The 13,301-nt window shown below is 53.7% G+C and overlaps 2 protein-coding genes across 2 annotated transcripts; one reads left to right on the top strand and one right to left on the bottom strand.

Moving 5' to 3' along the window:
* Positions 1 to 249: 249 nt before the first annotated feature.
* Positions 250 to 6,094, top strand: LOC309577580 (cis-aconitate decarboxylase-like; the record flags this gene model as incomplete). The annotated part of the gene is made up of 5 exons (XM_082289707.1): positions 250 to 364; positions 3,320 to 3,507; positions 3,616 to 3,708; positions 4,219 to 4,424; positions 5,176 to 6,094. Coding segments are annotated over 5 exons (1,521 nt in total), but the record flags the coding sequence as incomplete, so codon positions are not given.
* Positions 6,095 to 9,815: 3,721 nt separating this feature from the next.
* Positions 9,816 to 11,429, bottom strand: GLOD5 (glyoxalase domain containing 5; the record flags this gene model as incomplete). The annotated part of the gene is made up of 3 exons (XM_082289615.1): positions 9,816 to 9,968; positions 10,149 to 10,304; positions 11,265 to 11,429. 3 exons carry the CDS (start codon positions 11,427 to 11,429, stop codon positions 9,816 to 9,818), a joined length of 474 nt encoding a protein of 157 aa, XP_082145741.1.
* Positions 11,430 to 13,301: the final 1,872 nt, after the last annotated feature.

Raw genomic sequence — 13,301 nt, forward strand, 5'->3', positions numbered from 1 at the left:
TTGCTTCACCCATTGGCACCTGCAGCATCTTGGAGACAGGAGTTTCCTTGAACCTTGTCAGTGATTGTCCGAAATCCTTTTTTATTTCCTGAAAGCGGGTGGGGGGGATTTCCCTTCTGTCCAGCAGGGACAAACCACCCCTCCTCACGATTCCCCCCACCCTCTGGCTCCCCAGGGGCTGATGTCATCCCCCTGGAAATTCAGTTGCACAAAAACAGAAAGCAAATTGCCTTTTGGACGCAGATATAAACCCTGCCACGAGCACCTTCAGCCACACACCTCTGCCATCCCTCGCGCCGAGCACACCGAGCCGGGAAAGGCACTGGGAAAAGCAGCCACCAGCATGGTCTACTCCACCTTCCAGGTAAAACTCTTCCACGCAATCCCTCCCCATCCCTGAGCTTGCCTTTCGCACTTTAAGGAGAAAATGTCGCTTTCCGGGCAGTTCCTCCGCTGGTCCAGCCGAGCGTGGCATTAAACGGGAACCTGCCCCAAAATTAACAAACTCCAATGGTTTTCACAGTCACTTGATTCAGCTGCTGACCCTTTCGTGCCATCCTGCTCCTTTCATGTGTCCCCAACATCCTCTGGACCGTGCCATGCGGGGTTGTTGTTGTTGCTGGGATGTGCTCCCTGGGGTTTGCTCCTCGTGCCCACTCCGAGCTGGTCCCGCTCGCTGCAGGATCTCGTGGCAGGGCTGCAAAGGCTCTGCTGCCCCTTCCACTGTGTGGCTTTATTTCCCTGGATGTTCTTGGCATCCCTGCTGGACTCAGCTCTGGAAAATATTTTTTCCCCTCCTTTAAATATGTCGTTACTTTTACACGCTCGTTTGATCTGTGAGTGCCTCACAGTGAGAGGCACAACCAGGAAAACTGCTCCGAGAAACTTTCCAGCAGCCCCAGCGACAAATTCCCTCTCTGTGTCTCTCCCCTAGAAATCCCAGAAGTTCTTGGCAAGCTCTCGGCAAGTCCACAAAACTGCTGCCCATGGTTTGTATCTCTCAGCATTCCCCATCCTTTCCTAGCGGGCATCCCTAAATAATCCTGGCGTTGCTGGAAAAGAAGGTGCCGGGAGAAATCCTCAAATCCTTGGAAGGCAAAGCTTCCAAATGTTTGGGGGTCCTGTGGTACTTTGTGCCCTCGGGGATAAAGGACAGGAGAAAAACAGCAAAGAGTAAAAATGTGGATTGTTAGTCCTGCGCTAAACCAGAACTTGAACAGGTTTAGAACCAGACTTTCCAAATTCTTGGACCAACACCACGTAGGGTGTTGAAAGGGTGGCTCAGATCCTTAACTGCTCCACTTGTCACTGCTTCCTGACTACACCTGATCCTGCTCTGGGCATTGCCTGCGGTGATTCACGGTTCTCCTCCCGTGGCCCCAGCGCTGCCCAGCTTCGGATGAATTAACCACAGCTTGGCTGTGGAGGCTCTTGGTCTATTTTGTCTCTTAGCTTGGTCTGAGTTTGTCTATTAACTGATCTTAAAATGTGCTCTCAGTCTATTATGTTTATTAACTTCTTTCTAAATGCGTTCATGGTTTATTTTAAGTTCATTGTAAGTTTATTTTAAGTTTATTAACTTATTTTAAAAATGACTCGGTTTACCCTAAGTTTAAGCTTATTAACTTATTTTAAAAGATATCCTTAGTCTATTCTAGCCATTAATTTATTTTAAAATGAGTTATTAACACAATAAATTCGAGGAATGTTGCTTAATGAGACCTGAGGACAAGAGAAATAACAATAATCTGCAGGGATTTATTTGGTCTTTATTTGGATCAAATTTAATGTTTTAATGAAGTCCTGCCCTACCAGGAGGAAAACCCCGGAGTCATGGAATGCTTTTAGCTGAAGGGTTAAAAAACCCCGCTGCCTCCTGGGGTGACAAAGAGTATTTGATGCCGGGACGGAACCGATCCAGCTTTTCTGGGTGCTGGGTGATTGGAGCAGATTTTCCTGCAGCCTCTCCAAGCCCTGACATCACCGCTCCCGCTCCGGGACGGCGGCGGGGGCACCCGGGGATGCTCCCAGAGCCCCGGGCTGGGGTCGCAGCGGGTCCCGGAGTGCCGAGTGCCGGGATTCCCATAGGAATGCGTTCCCCGGGAGCGGGAATGCTCTCCCGGTGAGTCAGGCGCTGATGGCATTCCCAGCTGTGTTTACAGGAGGCTCAGCCTGGGCTCGAGGTGAGCCCGAGCATGAGCCAGCGCTCCGTGAGTCACTGCCGTGACATTTCGGGATGAATCCAACCTAGGGAAATTAGGGAATGGTCATTTCATTAATTGCCATGTTTGTTGTTCCTAAAACAAAGCCTCTTGTGTACCTGCCGGTCTGGATGAGCTTTCCTCTTGGAGCAAAGTATTTTTCTTTTTTTTTTTCACCTGTGATTCATTTAATTTGGACATTAATTCATCTTTTATCTGCATCTGTGTGTGCGTCCCCACACCCGTCCATAAGTAAATGTATGGATTTGCCACCCTGCAAATGTTGGCTACACAGAATTTTATTTTTCCTGTTCTCCCGTGCACTCTCAAATTAACAGCATCATTATAACGGACCATAACAATTTTAATTCTATGAATTATAAATATAACTCTATCAATTATATTCTTTAGTCTAATTCTAGAATTATACATAATTTTATAAATTATAAATTAATATATGAATCATAGAAAAAATTAGATCTATAAACTCATATGTATAATAATGATCTATATATCATCTGAACAAGGCAAGTTCTCACTGAAATGAAAACATGCAATGGACACAAACTGGGTATTTTCCATAGAATTTTAATTTATTGTTAAGGATTAGCAACCTTTGGAGTACACAGGGCTTAAGAGCTTTGGTGGCTGAGTCAAGACGCTTCAGTGCCTTGTAGGATGAAACATCTGGATAAATCCAGGCTTCGGGTCTAGTCCTGCATTCCAAAAAACTATGGAAGCTTTGAATTTATGTGGTCCATTCCTGCTCTGCCTTTCCTCTGGCTAAAGGGACATCATTGGCATTGACACCTCCCAAAAAACGGCTGTTGGAAACCCAAGGTGGCGGGATGGGGCTGAGCTCTGGAGCTGCTTCGCCTGAACCTTCTGGAAGCCACCCCAGGAGGTGCCCAGAGAGTATGGAATTTTATATATAGGAAACACGGAAATCAGAGGTTATCCCAGGTTGGAAGGGAGCCACAGGGATGCCGAATTCCAGCTCCCCGCTCTTGCAGGACTCCTAAAACCGCCCCACCTGGCTCCGGCAGGCGCAGCTGCCCGCGGCTGCCAGCGCGGGGCTCACCGGTGTCCTTGTCCCTCCCTGTGTCCCGGCGCTGCAGTGGTGGCCCGGAGCGCTCCCGAGGACACGGTGACCAGCAGCTTCGCCTCGTTCATCCACGCGGCCCGGCCCGAGCAGCTGTCCCAGACCGTGCGGCAGCGGAGCAAGAGGATGATCCTGGACAGCATCGGCGTGGGGCTGGTGGGCAGCACCACGCGCGTCTTCGACATCGCCCTGCGCTACTGCCGGGTACGGACAGCCCCGCCACCGCCACCGCCACCTCCGGGGCTGCGGGGGCTGCCACCGGCCCCGCTCCCTCCAGGGCCTCCCGCGACATTCCCTCCCTCCCTCCCACAGGAGCTGTACTCCTCCGTGGCCGTCAGCTCTGTCTATGGGAAGCCGGGAGTGAAGCTCTCCCCGACGCTGGCAGCCTTCACCAACGGCGTGGCGGTAAGGCTGGATCTTCCCGGGGGATCTGTGCTCCCGGATTCCCGGGGGATCTGTGCTCCCGGATTCCCGGGCGATCTGTGCTCCCGGATTCCCAGAGGAATCTGTGCTCCTGGTTTTTCCAGGGGAAACTGTGCTCCCGGCTCTCCCAGGGGAATCTGTGTTCCTGGCTTTTCCCGGGGGATCTGTGCTCCCGGATTCCCAGGGGATCTGTGCTCCCGGCTCTCCCAAGGGAACCTCTGTTCCTGGCTTTTCCAGGGGGATCTGTGCTCCCGGATTCCCAGGGGAACCTGTGCCCGGTGGTGCCAGGAATTAGAATTCCAGGGAGCAGAGTGGTCACTGATGGGGGACAAAAGCCGGGAATCTCCTGGCTTTTAGAAGAGCCAGACCTCCCCGTGGGGACACTGAGGGGAGGCTCTGGCAGAATTTCCTCAGGAATATCAGCAAGGAGCCCTCATTCCCTCAGCATCCAGCCGCACCCGCCAGCACGTCCTTATCTCTGTTTCCTGGCAGACTCATTCCATGGATTTTGACGACACCTGGCACCCTGCCACTCACCCCTCCGGGGCCGTGCTGCCGGCTCTCCTGGCAGCCTCCCAGATGCTCCCTGCGAACACCAAGCCCACCGGCCTGGATTTCCTGCTGGCATTCAACGTGGGCCTGGAAGTGCAAGGGAGGCTCATGCACTTCTCCACTGAGGCTCACGACATTCCCAAAAGGTAAAGCTCCTGTTCTTCGCCAAGGAGGAAGAGGGTTGGCGAGTCTGGGGTTTCAAATGTTAGTTTAGGTTAAGCCCAGTTTAAGTCCAGTCTAATTTAGCTTTACCCCAGGGTAAAGCCTTGCTGAGAGCCCAGTGCCAGAGGTGATTGCGTCATGTGTTTATTTGGTGATTTCCAGGGATCTTGCCCCAAAAATAACCCTCAGGGAGTCTGTAGGGCCACTATCTGACCCAGCCAGGGCAGGATCCCAGAGCCAAGAAGAGTTTGGTGGTGGGCACAGCCCCATGGCCAACTGCTGCCACCAGCAGTGCCCTGGTGTGACCCAAGCAATGGAATCAACCAGGAACTGTTCCCTTGGGTGTATTTGAGGCCAAATTATTTGTCTGAGGCATTGAAAGTTTGGCTGTGTGGACACGAGCCATGGCACCTCCTGAGGAAAGTTCAAATTGCCTTCTGGAGATGCTGAACTCACCCTGGTGTGTCTGAGGAGGTTTCAAGTAGAAACCCAGTTTTTAGAGTTAATTTACGTTAATTTACTCTAAATTTAGAGTTAAACGAAATTCTTATTTTAGAGTTAATTTATTAGTTAAAATTTATGGTTTAATTTTGAGTCAGGTGAATCCCACCCACTCCAGAGCCATGAGGGAGTTCCGCTGGCTGACGGGCCCCTCATTTCCCATTCGTTTTTCCATGGGAGGGGTGCTTTGGTGCGAGGCAGCCAGGGCTGCCCATTCCTGCCATCGCCCTGCAGGTTCCACCCTCCCTCGGTGGTGGGCACCCTGGGCAGTGCCGCAGCCACGGCCAAGCTGCTGTCCCTCAGCTCTGCCCAGTGCTGCCACGCCCTGGGCATCGCCGCGTCCCTCGCCGGGGCGCCCATGGCCAACGCTGCCACCCAGGCCAAGCCGCTGCACGTCGGGAATGCCACCCGCCTGGGCCTGGAAGCGGCTCTGCTGGCGGCCCGAGGGATGGAGGCCAACCCCTTGATCCTGGATGATATCCCCGGCTGCTCCGGCTTCAGCGCCTTCTACAGCGTCTACCAACCCAAACCACTGTCCACACCCGGCCAGCAGCACCAGTTCCTCCTGGAAAAGCAGGATATTGCCTTCAAGCGCTTCCCAGCTCACCTGGGGATGCACTGGGTGGTGGATGCTGCCTTGTCCGTCCGGAACCTCTTCATCAACTACGCGGGCTCCTTCTCTCCCTCTCTGATCCGCACCATTATGCTGAAGATCCCGGTGTCCAAGTACATCAACCGGCCTTTCCCCAGCTCGGAGCACCAGGCAAGGCACTCCTTCCAGTTCAACGCCTGCGCGGCCCTGCTGGATGGAGAGGTGGGCCTGGGCTCCTTCTCTGAGAGCAGCATCCATCGGCAGGAGCTCAGGGAGCTGCTGGACAAGGTGGTGGTGGAGCACCCCGAAGACAACGTGGCAAACTTTGACAAGATGTACGGAGAGGTGGCCCTGCTCCTGCACAGCGGGGACGTCCTGACGGGCAAATGTGACACTTTCTATGGGCACTGGAGGAAGCCCCTGAGCAAAGAGTCGCTCCTGAAGAAGTTTCGATCCAACGCCTCCCACGTGCTTCCAGAAGAGAAAATAGAAGCCATCATCACTCTGGTGGACAACCTGGAGACCCTGTCAGACAGCTCCCAGCTGGCCTGCAGCCTGTGAGGGGACAGCACGGGGAGCTTGGTGCGGGGTTTGTCCTGGTGAAGCTGCGATTCCTTTCTTCATTGGTGCTTTCCTATTGATTCCCAAGGACAGGGAAGTTCCCACCCCTTCCAGTAGATAATTCCAAAGGAACCCACGAGGCAGGAGGTGTGTCTGGGTTAGCACACGGAGTAAACTTCAACTCCTGGTTGGTGCTGGCTGAGGAGCTGAAAGGCCACCACAAATATAAAAGAATTCCCATGGAAATCTCTGAGGATCCTGGGGCATCATCCAGTTCTCCAGAGGGAACGGTGCCTGTGCATTTCTTCCAGCTGGATTCCAAGCTTTTTCTGGGCAGAATGCCTGACCGCCGAGTCTGGGAAGAGGAGGAAGTTCAGCTGCAGAGCCTGTGCTGTTCTTAGTGCTCCTCTGGGCACTTTTGGGATCGTGGTCAGGCAGTCCCACTGGCCACAGAAAAATCCATCATGGCTGCAAACAGCCCTGCCTGCAGAGCTCTCCGGCAGAGAGGGATTGTTCTCCTTTTCCAGTAAAAGCCTCCCATTTCCCCAGCCCTTGGGAAGTGTTTGCCACTTCTCTGTGTAAAAGGATGGTTTGAGGACCCTTGAGACCTGCGTGTCTTTTCTGAAGGAAAGGGAGGTCAGGAATCCTACACCAGCCCTACACACCAAGAGGTGACCCCTGCCCATCCCAAGGCTGGGCCACACCATCCCTCCTGGCTTTCCCAGCTTTCCCAGGCACCTGCTCAGAGCTGGCTCGCCAGGTGGCCCGTGGGCATCTCTGGGAGGTGGCTTGGGCACACACACTGTGAATCCCATTGGGAAATTCCTGTTTCCCTCCCATGAGACAAAGGGAAGCTCATTGAGACTCAGCTCTAACTCATCTTTGCAGCTGGGATGAAACCTGTGCTCCTGAGCAGCCATTCCCCGGAAGGCTCCTTCCCCTGCATCCTTCCTGCATGGGGGGATGGAGAACTCAACATTCCTCCACATGAAACACTGGGATTACTGATCCGAAGCTCTCCTTTCCAGTATGATCATGATAAAAGTCTGGAATCTGCTGCGGGAATTAGGGTTCAAGAGGGATGAGATGGGAGTAGACAAGAAGGAAGTTCCTTTTCTCTTGCTGGTTGTGGTTTGTGCAGGGAACGAACCATCCAGAAGAAAACTGTATTGCCACCTGTTAATCCACTTTGTCCCACTGTCCAATACTCACAATGAATCTTGCTGAATAAAGAACGGAATTAAATTCATAAAGATTTAATGCTGCATTATGTAAACCATCAGTTTTAATTGGAATACTCAAAATGCAGAGGCTTTTCCAATAGACGGGGAGCCCAGCAGAGGTTGGGACAGGGACAGCTGGAATGCTGGCATGTGGCCAGTGGTTTCTCCAGGGAAAAACATTGAGCCTTACAGGTTGCTTCTCCCGGAGACAACAATAACCATGAGGCAGCAAAGCCTGCTGTGCTCCAGCACCATCACTCCAAGAGAAGCTCCTCCATCAGCAACACATTCCAAATACTTGCTAAGTTTCCATGACAAATTTCTTCGGGTCAGGTGTGAGATCCCCAAATGTGTCACTCCATGTTTCACACTCCAGTGAACGGGAAAGCCATGGAACCGGTGCCCTCCAGGCCAGCCAGCAGCTCGGCACTCAAAGGGATCAGTGTGTGGGACAGAACCGAGGTGGGCTCCAGTGGAGGGAGCAAAACCCTGTCCCATGGGCACTGACCCCCTCCCATGGGTACTGACCCTCTCCTGAGGAGATCGACCTTCTCCTGTGGGCTTTAACCCCCTCCCATGGGCATTGACCTTCTCCCATGGGCACTGACCCTCTCCCGTAGAGATTGACCCTCTCCCATGGGCACTGACCCTCTCTCATGGGCATTGACCCTCTCCCGTAGGGATTGACCCTCTCCCATGTTCTTTGACCCTCTCCCATGGGCACTGACCCCCTCCCATGGGCACTGACCCTCTCCCGTAGAGATTGACCCCCTCCCATGGGCACTGACCCTCTCCTGTAGGGATTGACCCTCTCCCATGGGCACTGACCCTCTCCCATGGGCACCGACCCTTTCCCAGGGGATTGACCCCCTCCTGTTGGCATTGACCCTCTCTCATGGGCATTGACCCTCTCCCATGGGCACCGACCCTTTCCCAGGGGATTGACCCCCTCCCGTAGAGATTGACCCTCTCCCATGGGCACTGACCCTCTCCCGTAGGGATTGACCCTCTCCCATGTTCTTTGACCCTCTCCCATGTTCTTTGACCCTCTCCCATGGGCACTGACCCTCTCCCGTAGGGATTGACCCTCTCCCATGTTCTTTGACCCTCTCCCATGTTCTTTGACCCTCTCCCATGGGCACTGACCCTCTCCCGTAGGGATTGACCCTCTCCCATGTTCTTTGACCCTCTCCCATGGGCACTGACCCTCTCCCATGGGCAGGACAGGGGTCCCGCGGCAGCCGGGCACGGCCGGGGCACATCAGCACCCTGGAGAGCGGCCGCCGGGCGCTCCGCGGGCGCCGGGGCTGAGGGGACTCGGTCCCTGCCCGGGATCCCTTCCCGGATCTGCATTCACAAGGTAAAGGTGAGGGGATGCCCGCGGTTTCCTCCCATGACCTTCCTGTGTTTAGTTCCCACAAACGACTCAATGGAAAGCAGCTCATCCCCATTGATCGTCCAAGGCACTGAATGTTTTGTGACTTCGCCTTTTTTCGCACCATGAAGAGTTTTGGATTTCCCACGAAACTCCAGCAAGGGAAAAATGAGTACGAGTCAGAGATTGTGTCAATTTTATAGAGGATTTGGACTGCAGAGGTCGGAAGAGTCCTCCCTCCTTTCCAGCGCTGTTCCGGTGAGGATATCGGTGCTACCTCAGTGTGGCCAGCCTGGGAACTGCTCTGCTTGAGAATCGCCAGGTCCCTCATTGTTTTATACTTTAAAAGTAACTTGGAAATGGCTTTCTAAATTACTAAAGAAAGAAGAAAACTTAGGACAGTGCCACAAGTACCCAGGTGCCATCAGTCAGACTCCCTTGTGTCAGACCATCCTCAATCCCTGCACAAATCCAGGTGAACTCCTGGACTTCTGACCTCTGCCCTCCATGTAGGCACCTCATCCCTGCTTTTTCCGACCCTCACAATTATTGATACAGAGCTGAGGGTGAGGATTGGATCTTCAGCTCCACGAGTTTTTGAGTGTCACACCGAGGCCAAATTTCCAAATCCCAGGTGAGAAGTGTGTTTGAACAGTCACAGCTGGATTTAAACCTCTGCTTTGGTGGGAGAGCCACCAGCACCAGGCAGCTTGAGACAAGGAGCAGGAGGATGAGAGGAAGGGAGACAGAAATTTCCAGCTGTGGAAAAGTGACTCTGAAGAGGAGGGGAGTGACAGGTGGACAGTGTAGGAATGAGGACTTCAGCTGCAGCAGAAGGGGTAGCAGGAATTAGGGAAATGCCCCAACAATTGCAGCGCAGCAGCGGCAGGACAGATCTTCCCTGAAGGCCATGGAGTCTCCGTGGCAGGGATGTATAAAAGCAGGATTCACATCCAGAGCAGAGCAGGCTGCCTTGAGAAAACTCCCAATGTTCCTGCAGCCCTACTTTGTGGCTGGGATTTGAGGCTTGTCCCAGGTTTACACAATTAAAGCTTGGATCTGTAAATGGGCCAGCCAGACCTGGCCTCTGCGCCCTGGGACACAGGCAGAGCATGGGCTGTGGTCAGGGCTCCCCTTCGGTGTCCACAGCCCCAGCTGTGCAGTACCTGGAAACCTCCACCAGGTTCTCGTCGGGGTCTCGGAAGTAGATGGAGGTTATTGGACCCACAGCGCCAGTTCTGGCCACGGGACCTTCTTCAATGGGCACCCCACAGGCCTGGAGGACACAGGAGAGCAGGGGTTTGATGGTTGTCTCATCACCGCGCCCTCCTCCCCCAGCCTTGGGAACATGAACTGCTGGATGAGACAACCCTGGCATTCCCCAGGAAAACGTCATTTAGAGGATTCGTGGCCCTTGGGATGCCACTGCCCTGGGGACACCCTGGGCCTGCCTCACCTCCAGATGCTCCAGCAGCTTCTCCAGGGGCGCTGCTGTGATCAGGCAAAAATCCGCAGAGCCGGGCACCGGGCGCCGAGCCTTGGGCTCAAACTCCTGCCCAGCCTCGTGCAGGTTGAACTTCTGCTGGCCAAAACGCAAAGCTTTGCGGTTCCCCTGTTCCCAAAGGAAAAGGCCGAAGTAAGGGAGACTTCCTGGGCTGGAAACCTTCAGCACCCACTCCCCGAGCACTGCTGGAAACCCCAGGGAACCGATGGAGTCCCGCTAACTCAGGGCTTTGCTGGGGCAACCCAAAACCAGATCACTGCAAGGCACTCATTGAGATGTGGAGTGCCCCAAGAAATTCCACATTCCAAGAAAACCCACAGCCACATGCAGGATTTCCAAGGGTTTTCAGGAGTGGGGACTCTCCATCCAGCCACACAGCCAAAGGGCAGGCTGGCACTGCAGTGGGGACAAGGCTGAGGAGGTGGGAAGAGGGGCAGGAGGGAGGTTTTGGTGGCTCTTTGCAGGATCTCAAGGAGTTTTCTGCAGGCTCATGTGGCAGCCAAACCCCCAGGGAAATGCTGAGCAGTGACCACCCAAAGATCAGAGCTGAGTTTGATTTTAAGAGAATTGGTGGAGCAGCAGAGAGGGAAGATCTTAGAAGTTAAAAAGGTGCTGTGTGTTCATCAGGCAAAAGGGCAGGAGGTGAGTTGGAATATTAAATATTAAATATTAATATTAAATATTTAATATTAATATAAACATTAAATATTAAACATTAAATATTAAATATTCACCAACCTTTCCTCCCTTTGCCAATGGGAATATCAAAGCAAGAGCCTGTTAGATGTCTTTAGAGGATGTGTGGGTTTGAGGGTTCTCCTTCAGCCCTAGGAATTGTTTTTTCAGAGAATCTTTGGGGGTTTTTTGTCACTTTGACTCCTTTCAGTGTGCTTTGGACTTACCTCTGACTCAGCCTGACTGTCCTGAAATTCAGAGCTTGATGGGCTGTGGCTTCTGCTGGTCCTACCATCTCCCCCTCACTCCCGGAGAACCCATCAGAGATCCACAGGGCCCAGAACCACAGTTCCAACTCTTCTAGACCCAAACCAAGCCTGTGCCCCGTGTTACCTTGAAAGTCACCACCTCCATGCCCAGGACTTTGGAATAAAAGGCCACAGTGTCCTCAATGCTCTTCACAGTCAGCACGAGGTGGTCCAGGCGCTGGATGAAACACGAAGGTGGGCTCGTACCCTCCCCCTTCCAGGACATGCTCTCAGGGCTGGGAACTGGCATGGAAAACCAGAGAATGTGGAAGTTAGGAGCATCCAGCTCTGCAGGGAAATGGGAAATGGTCCAGGGAGCTGAGAGCTGAGTGGGGATGGCCCAGGTTTTCCTTTGTCCTGCAGGTGGCACAAGTACAGAAGCAATAAATCCTCCTCCCTGCAGGAGCCTCAGGCTCTGGTCTGCCTCTGGTGGCAGCTGAGCCTGTCAGAGCGCCCGGCTGGGGCCAGGTGTGGGGGACAGTCTGGGTGACCTCGCTGAGGGCTGGCGTCACCAAGATGCCAGGCTCCCAACACACAAAGCCCGTGCGCACCAAGGACGGGACCACGCGTGTGACCCTTCCTCCAGCCCCTGCCGGGTCCTCCCAGGTGTGGACACTGATCCAGGGGGAGCCAAGCCAGAGAGTGGAGCCCATCTGAGGCCTGGCAGAGCTGCAGGAAACATCGGGGGACATTTCTTGGCATTTGTCTCTAAGCTGCCAGATGCCACCACCAGGCAGAGGGTGAGACCGGGGGCTCGGGGTGATGCAGCACCAGGATGTGGGGACTCACCAGCCTGGGCTCACAGAGGTTCCAGGTGGTTTAGGCTGGGTTCAGATCCCCTGGCACTGCCCTTGCCTTTTTGGGACATAGGTTAGGGCGGTGTTGGCAGCGCTGGGGGAATGGTTGGACTCAGTGATCTCAGAGGGCTTTTCCAGCCTAAATGATTCCACGATCCTGCGTGGGAAGTGGTTGGTGAGGAGAGATCACACAGCCCTGCTGACACAGGAGCGGGGTCAGTGTAAAGCCAGGTGCAGTTTCACCGGGATCTCTGCTCGCTGCAGCCAGAGGAGCCTGTTTGGAGCAAGATCCCATTATCCCATTCCGTGGCGTGGCATGGCCTGGACTGTGCCGGTGACCACACCAGTTATGGGGGAGCCATCAACAGACCCGGAGGAATCCCTGCCCCTCCTCGCTGGTGTTTGGTGTTCAACAACCTCGGAGCAACCTGGCTCCCTCCCTCTGCAAATCCCTTCACCCCGGGCGTCCTCCCAAATTGCAGCACCTTCATATCCCAGCCCACAGCTCCCACCTCCTGCCCTCCCCTCCCAGGTGAGCCCCTGAGCCAAAAACTGAAAGGAAACGGGGCTGCAAAATTCCTGTTACCTCCAGAGGGATGAAGAGCTGGGAAGGCAGCACTGGATGGTTCCCTGTGACCGTCCTCTTCCTGCTGGGAGCAGCCACGTCACGGGCAAAAGGGCGGGATTGAAAAGAATGGGATAACGAGATTGGAAACAGGAACTCTAAACAGTGCTCCCTGCAGAGGTGGACCTTGACCCAAAGGCCAACTGCTTGAAAAATCCCAGAAAAATAATCTGGATTTTTCCCTTTGCAAGGGAAAGCTGGGATTATGTGCTGCTTTAAAGCTCACGCTGGAGAAACAAGGATATCCCTGGAGAAGAGGGGCTGTCCAAGGAGCCACAGCAGCCTCCCACCTCCCTGGCAATGGATGGGGAATCTCCCTCCAAGATTATTTTCTAACACGCCAAATAAATGAAATAATCTTTGCCCTGCGAGGCAAATATCAAGGAGTTCAAACTCTTCAGTTGTTTAGGGAGAAGGGTTGTGGCGGACAACACGTGAGCCCCACGATCATCACAAGAAACAGAGAACATTTAACGAATGACAACATATTGGGGAGCTGGTGTAGGAAGATTCCTAAGAAAACGGGATGAAACCAGCCAATTCCCCAAGGGATCGGTTTGGATCCCTAGAACTGCACATTTTCTCCACTCCAGTTAAAATGTGAGTAAATCTGAGCTAAAAGCAATAAATCCATTGAAACTCTGGACTTTCTTCTGCCGGGCAACGTTCAGTGGAGAGCTGTGGAGCAGAGGTGCCTGTT

This window comes from Coloeus monedula (genome assembly GCF_965178545.1).
Source record: "Coloeus monedula genome assembly, chromosome: 12".
In the NCBI taxonomy this organism is placed as follows: domain Eukaryota; kingdom Metazoa; phylum Chordata; class Aves; order Passeriformes; family Corvidae; genus Coloeus; species Coloeus monedula.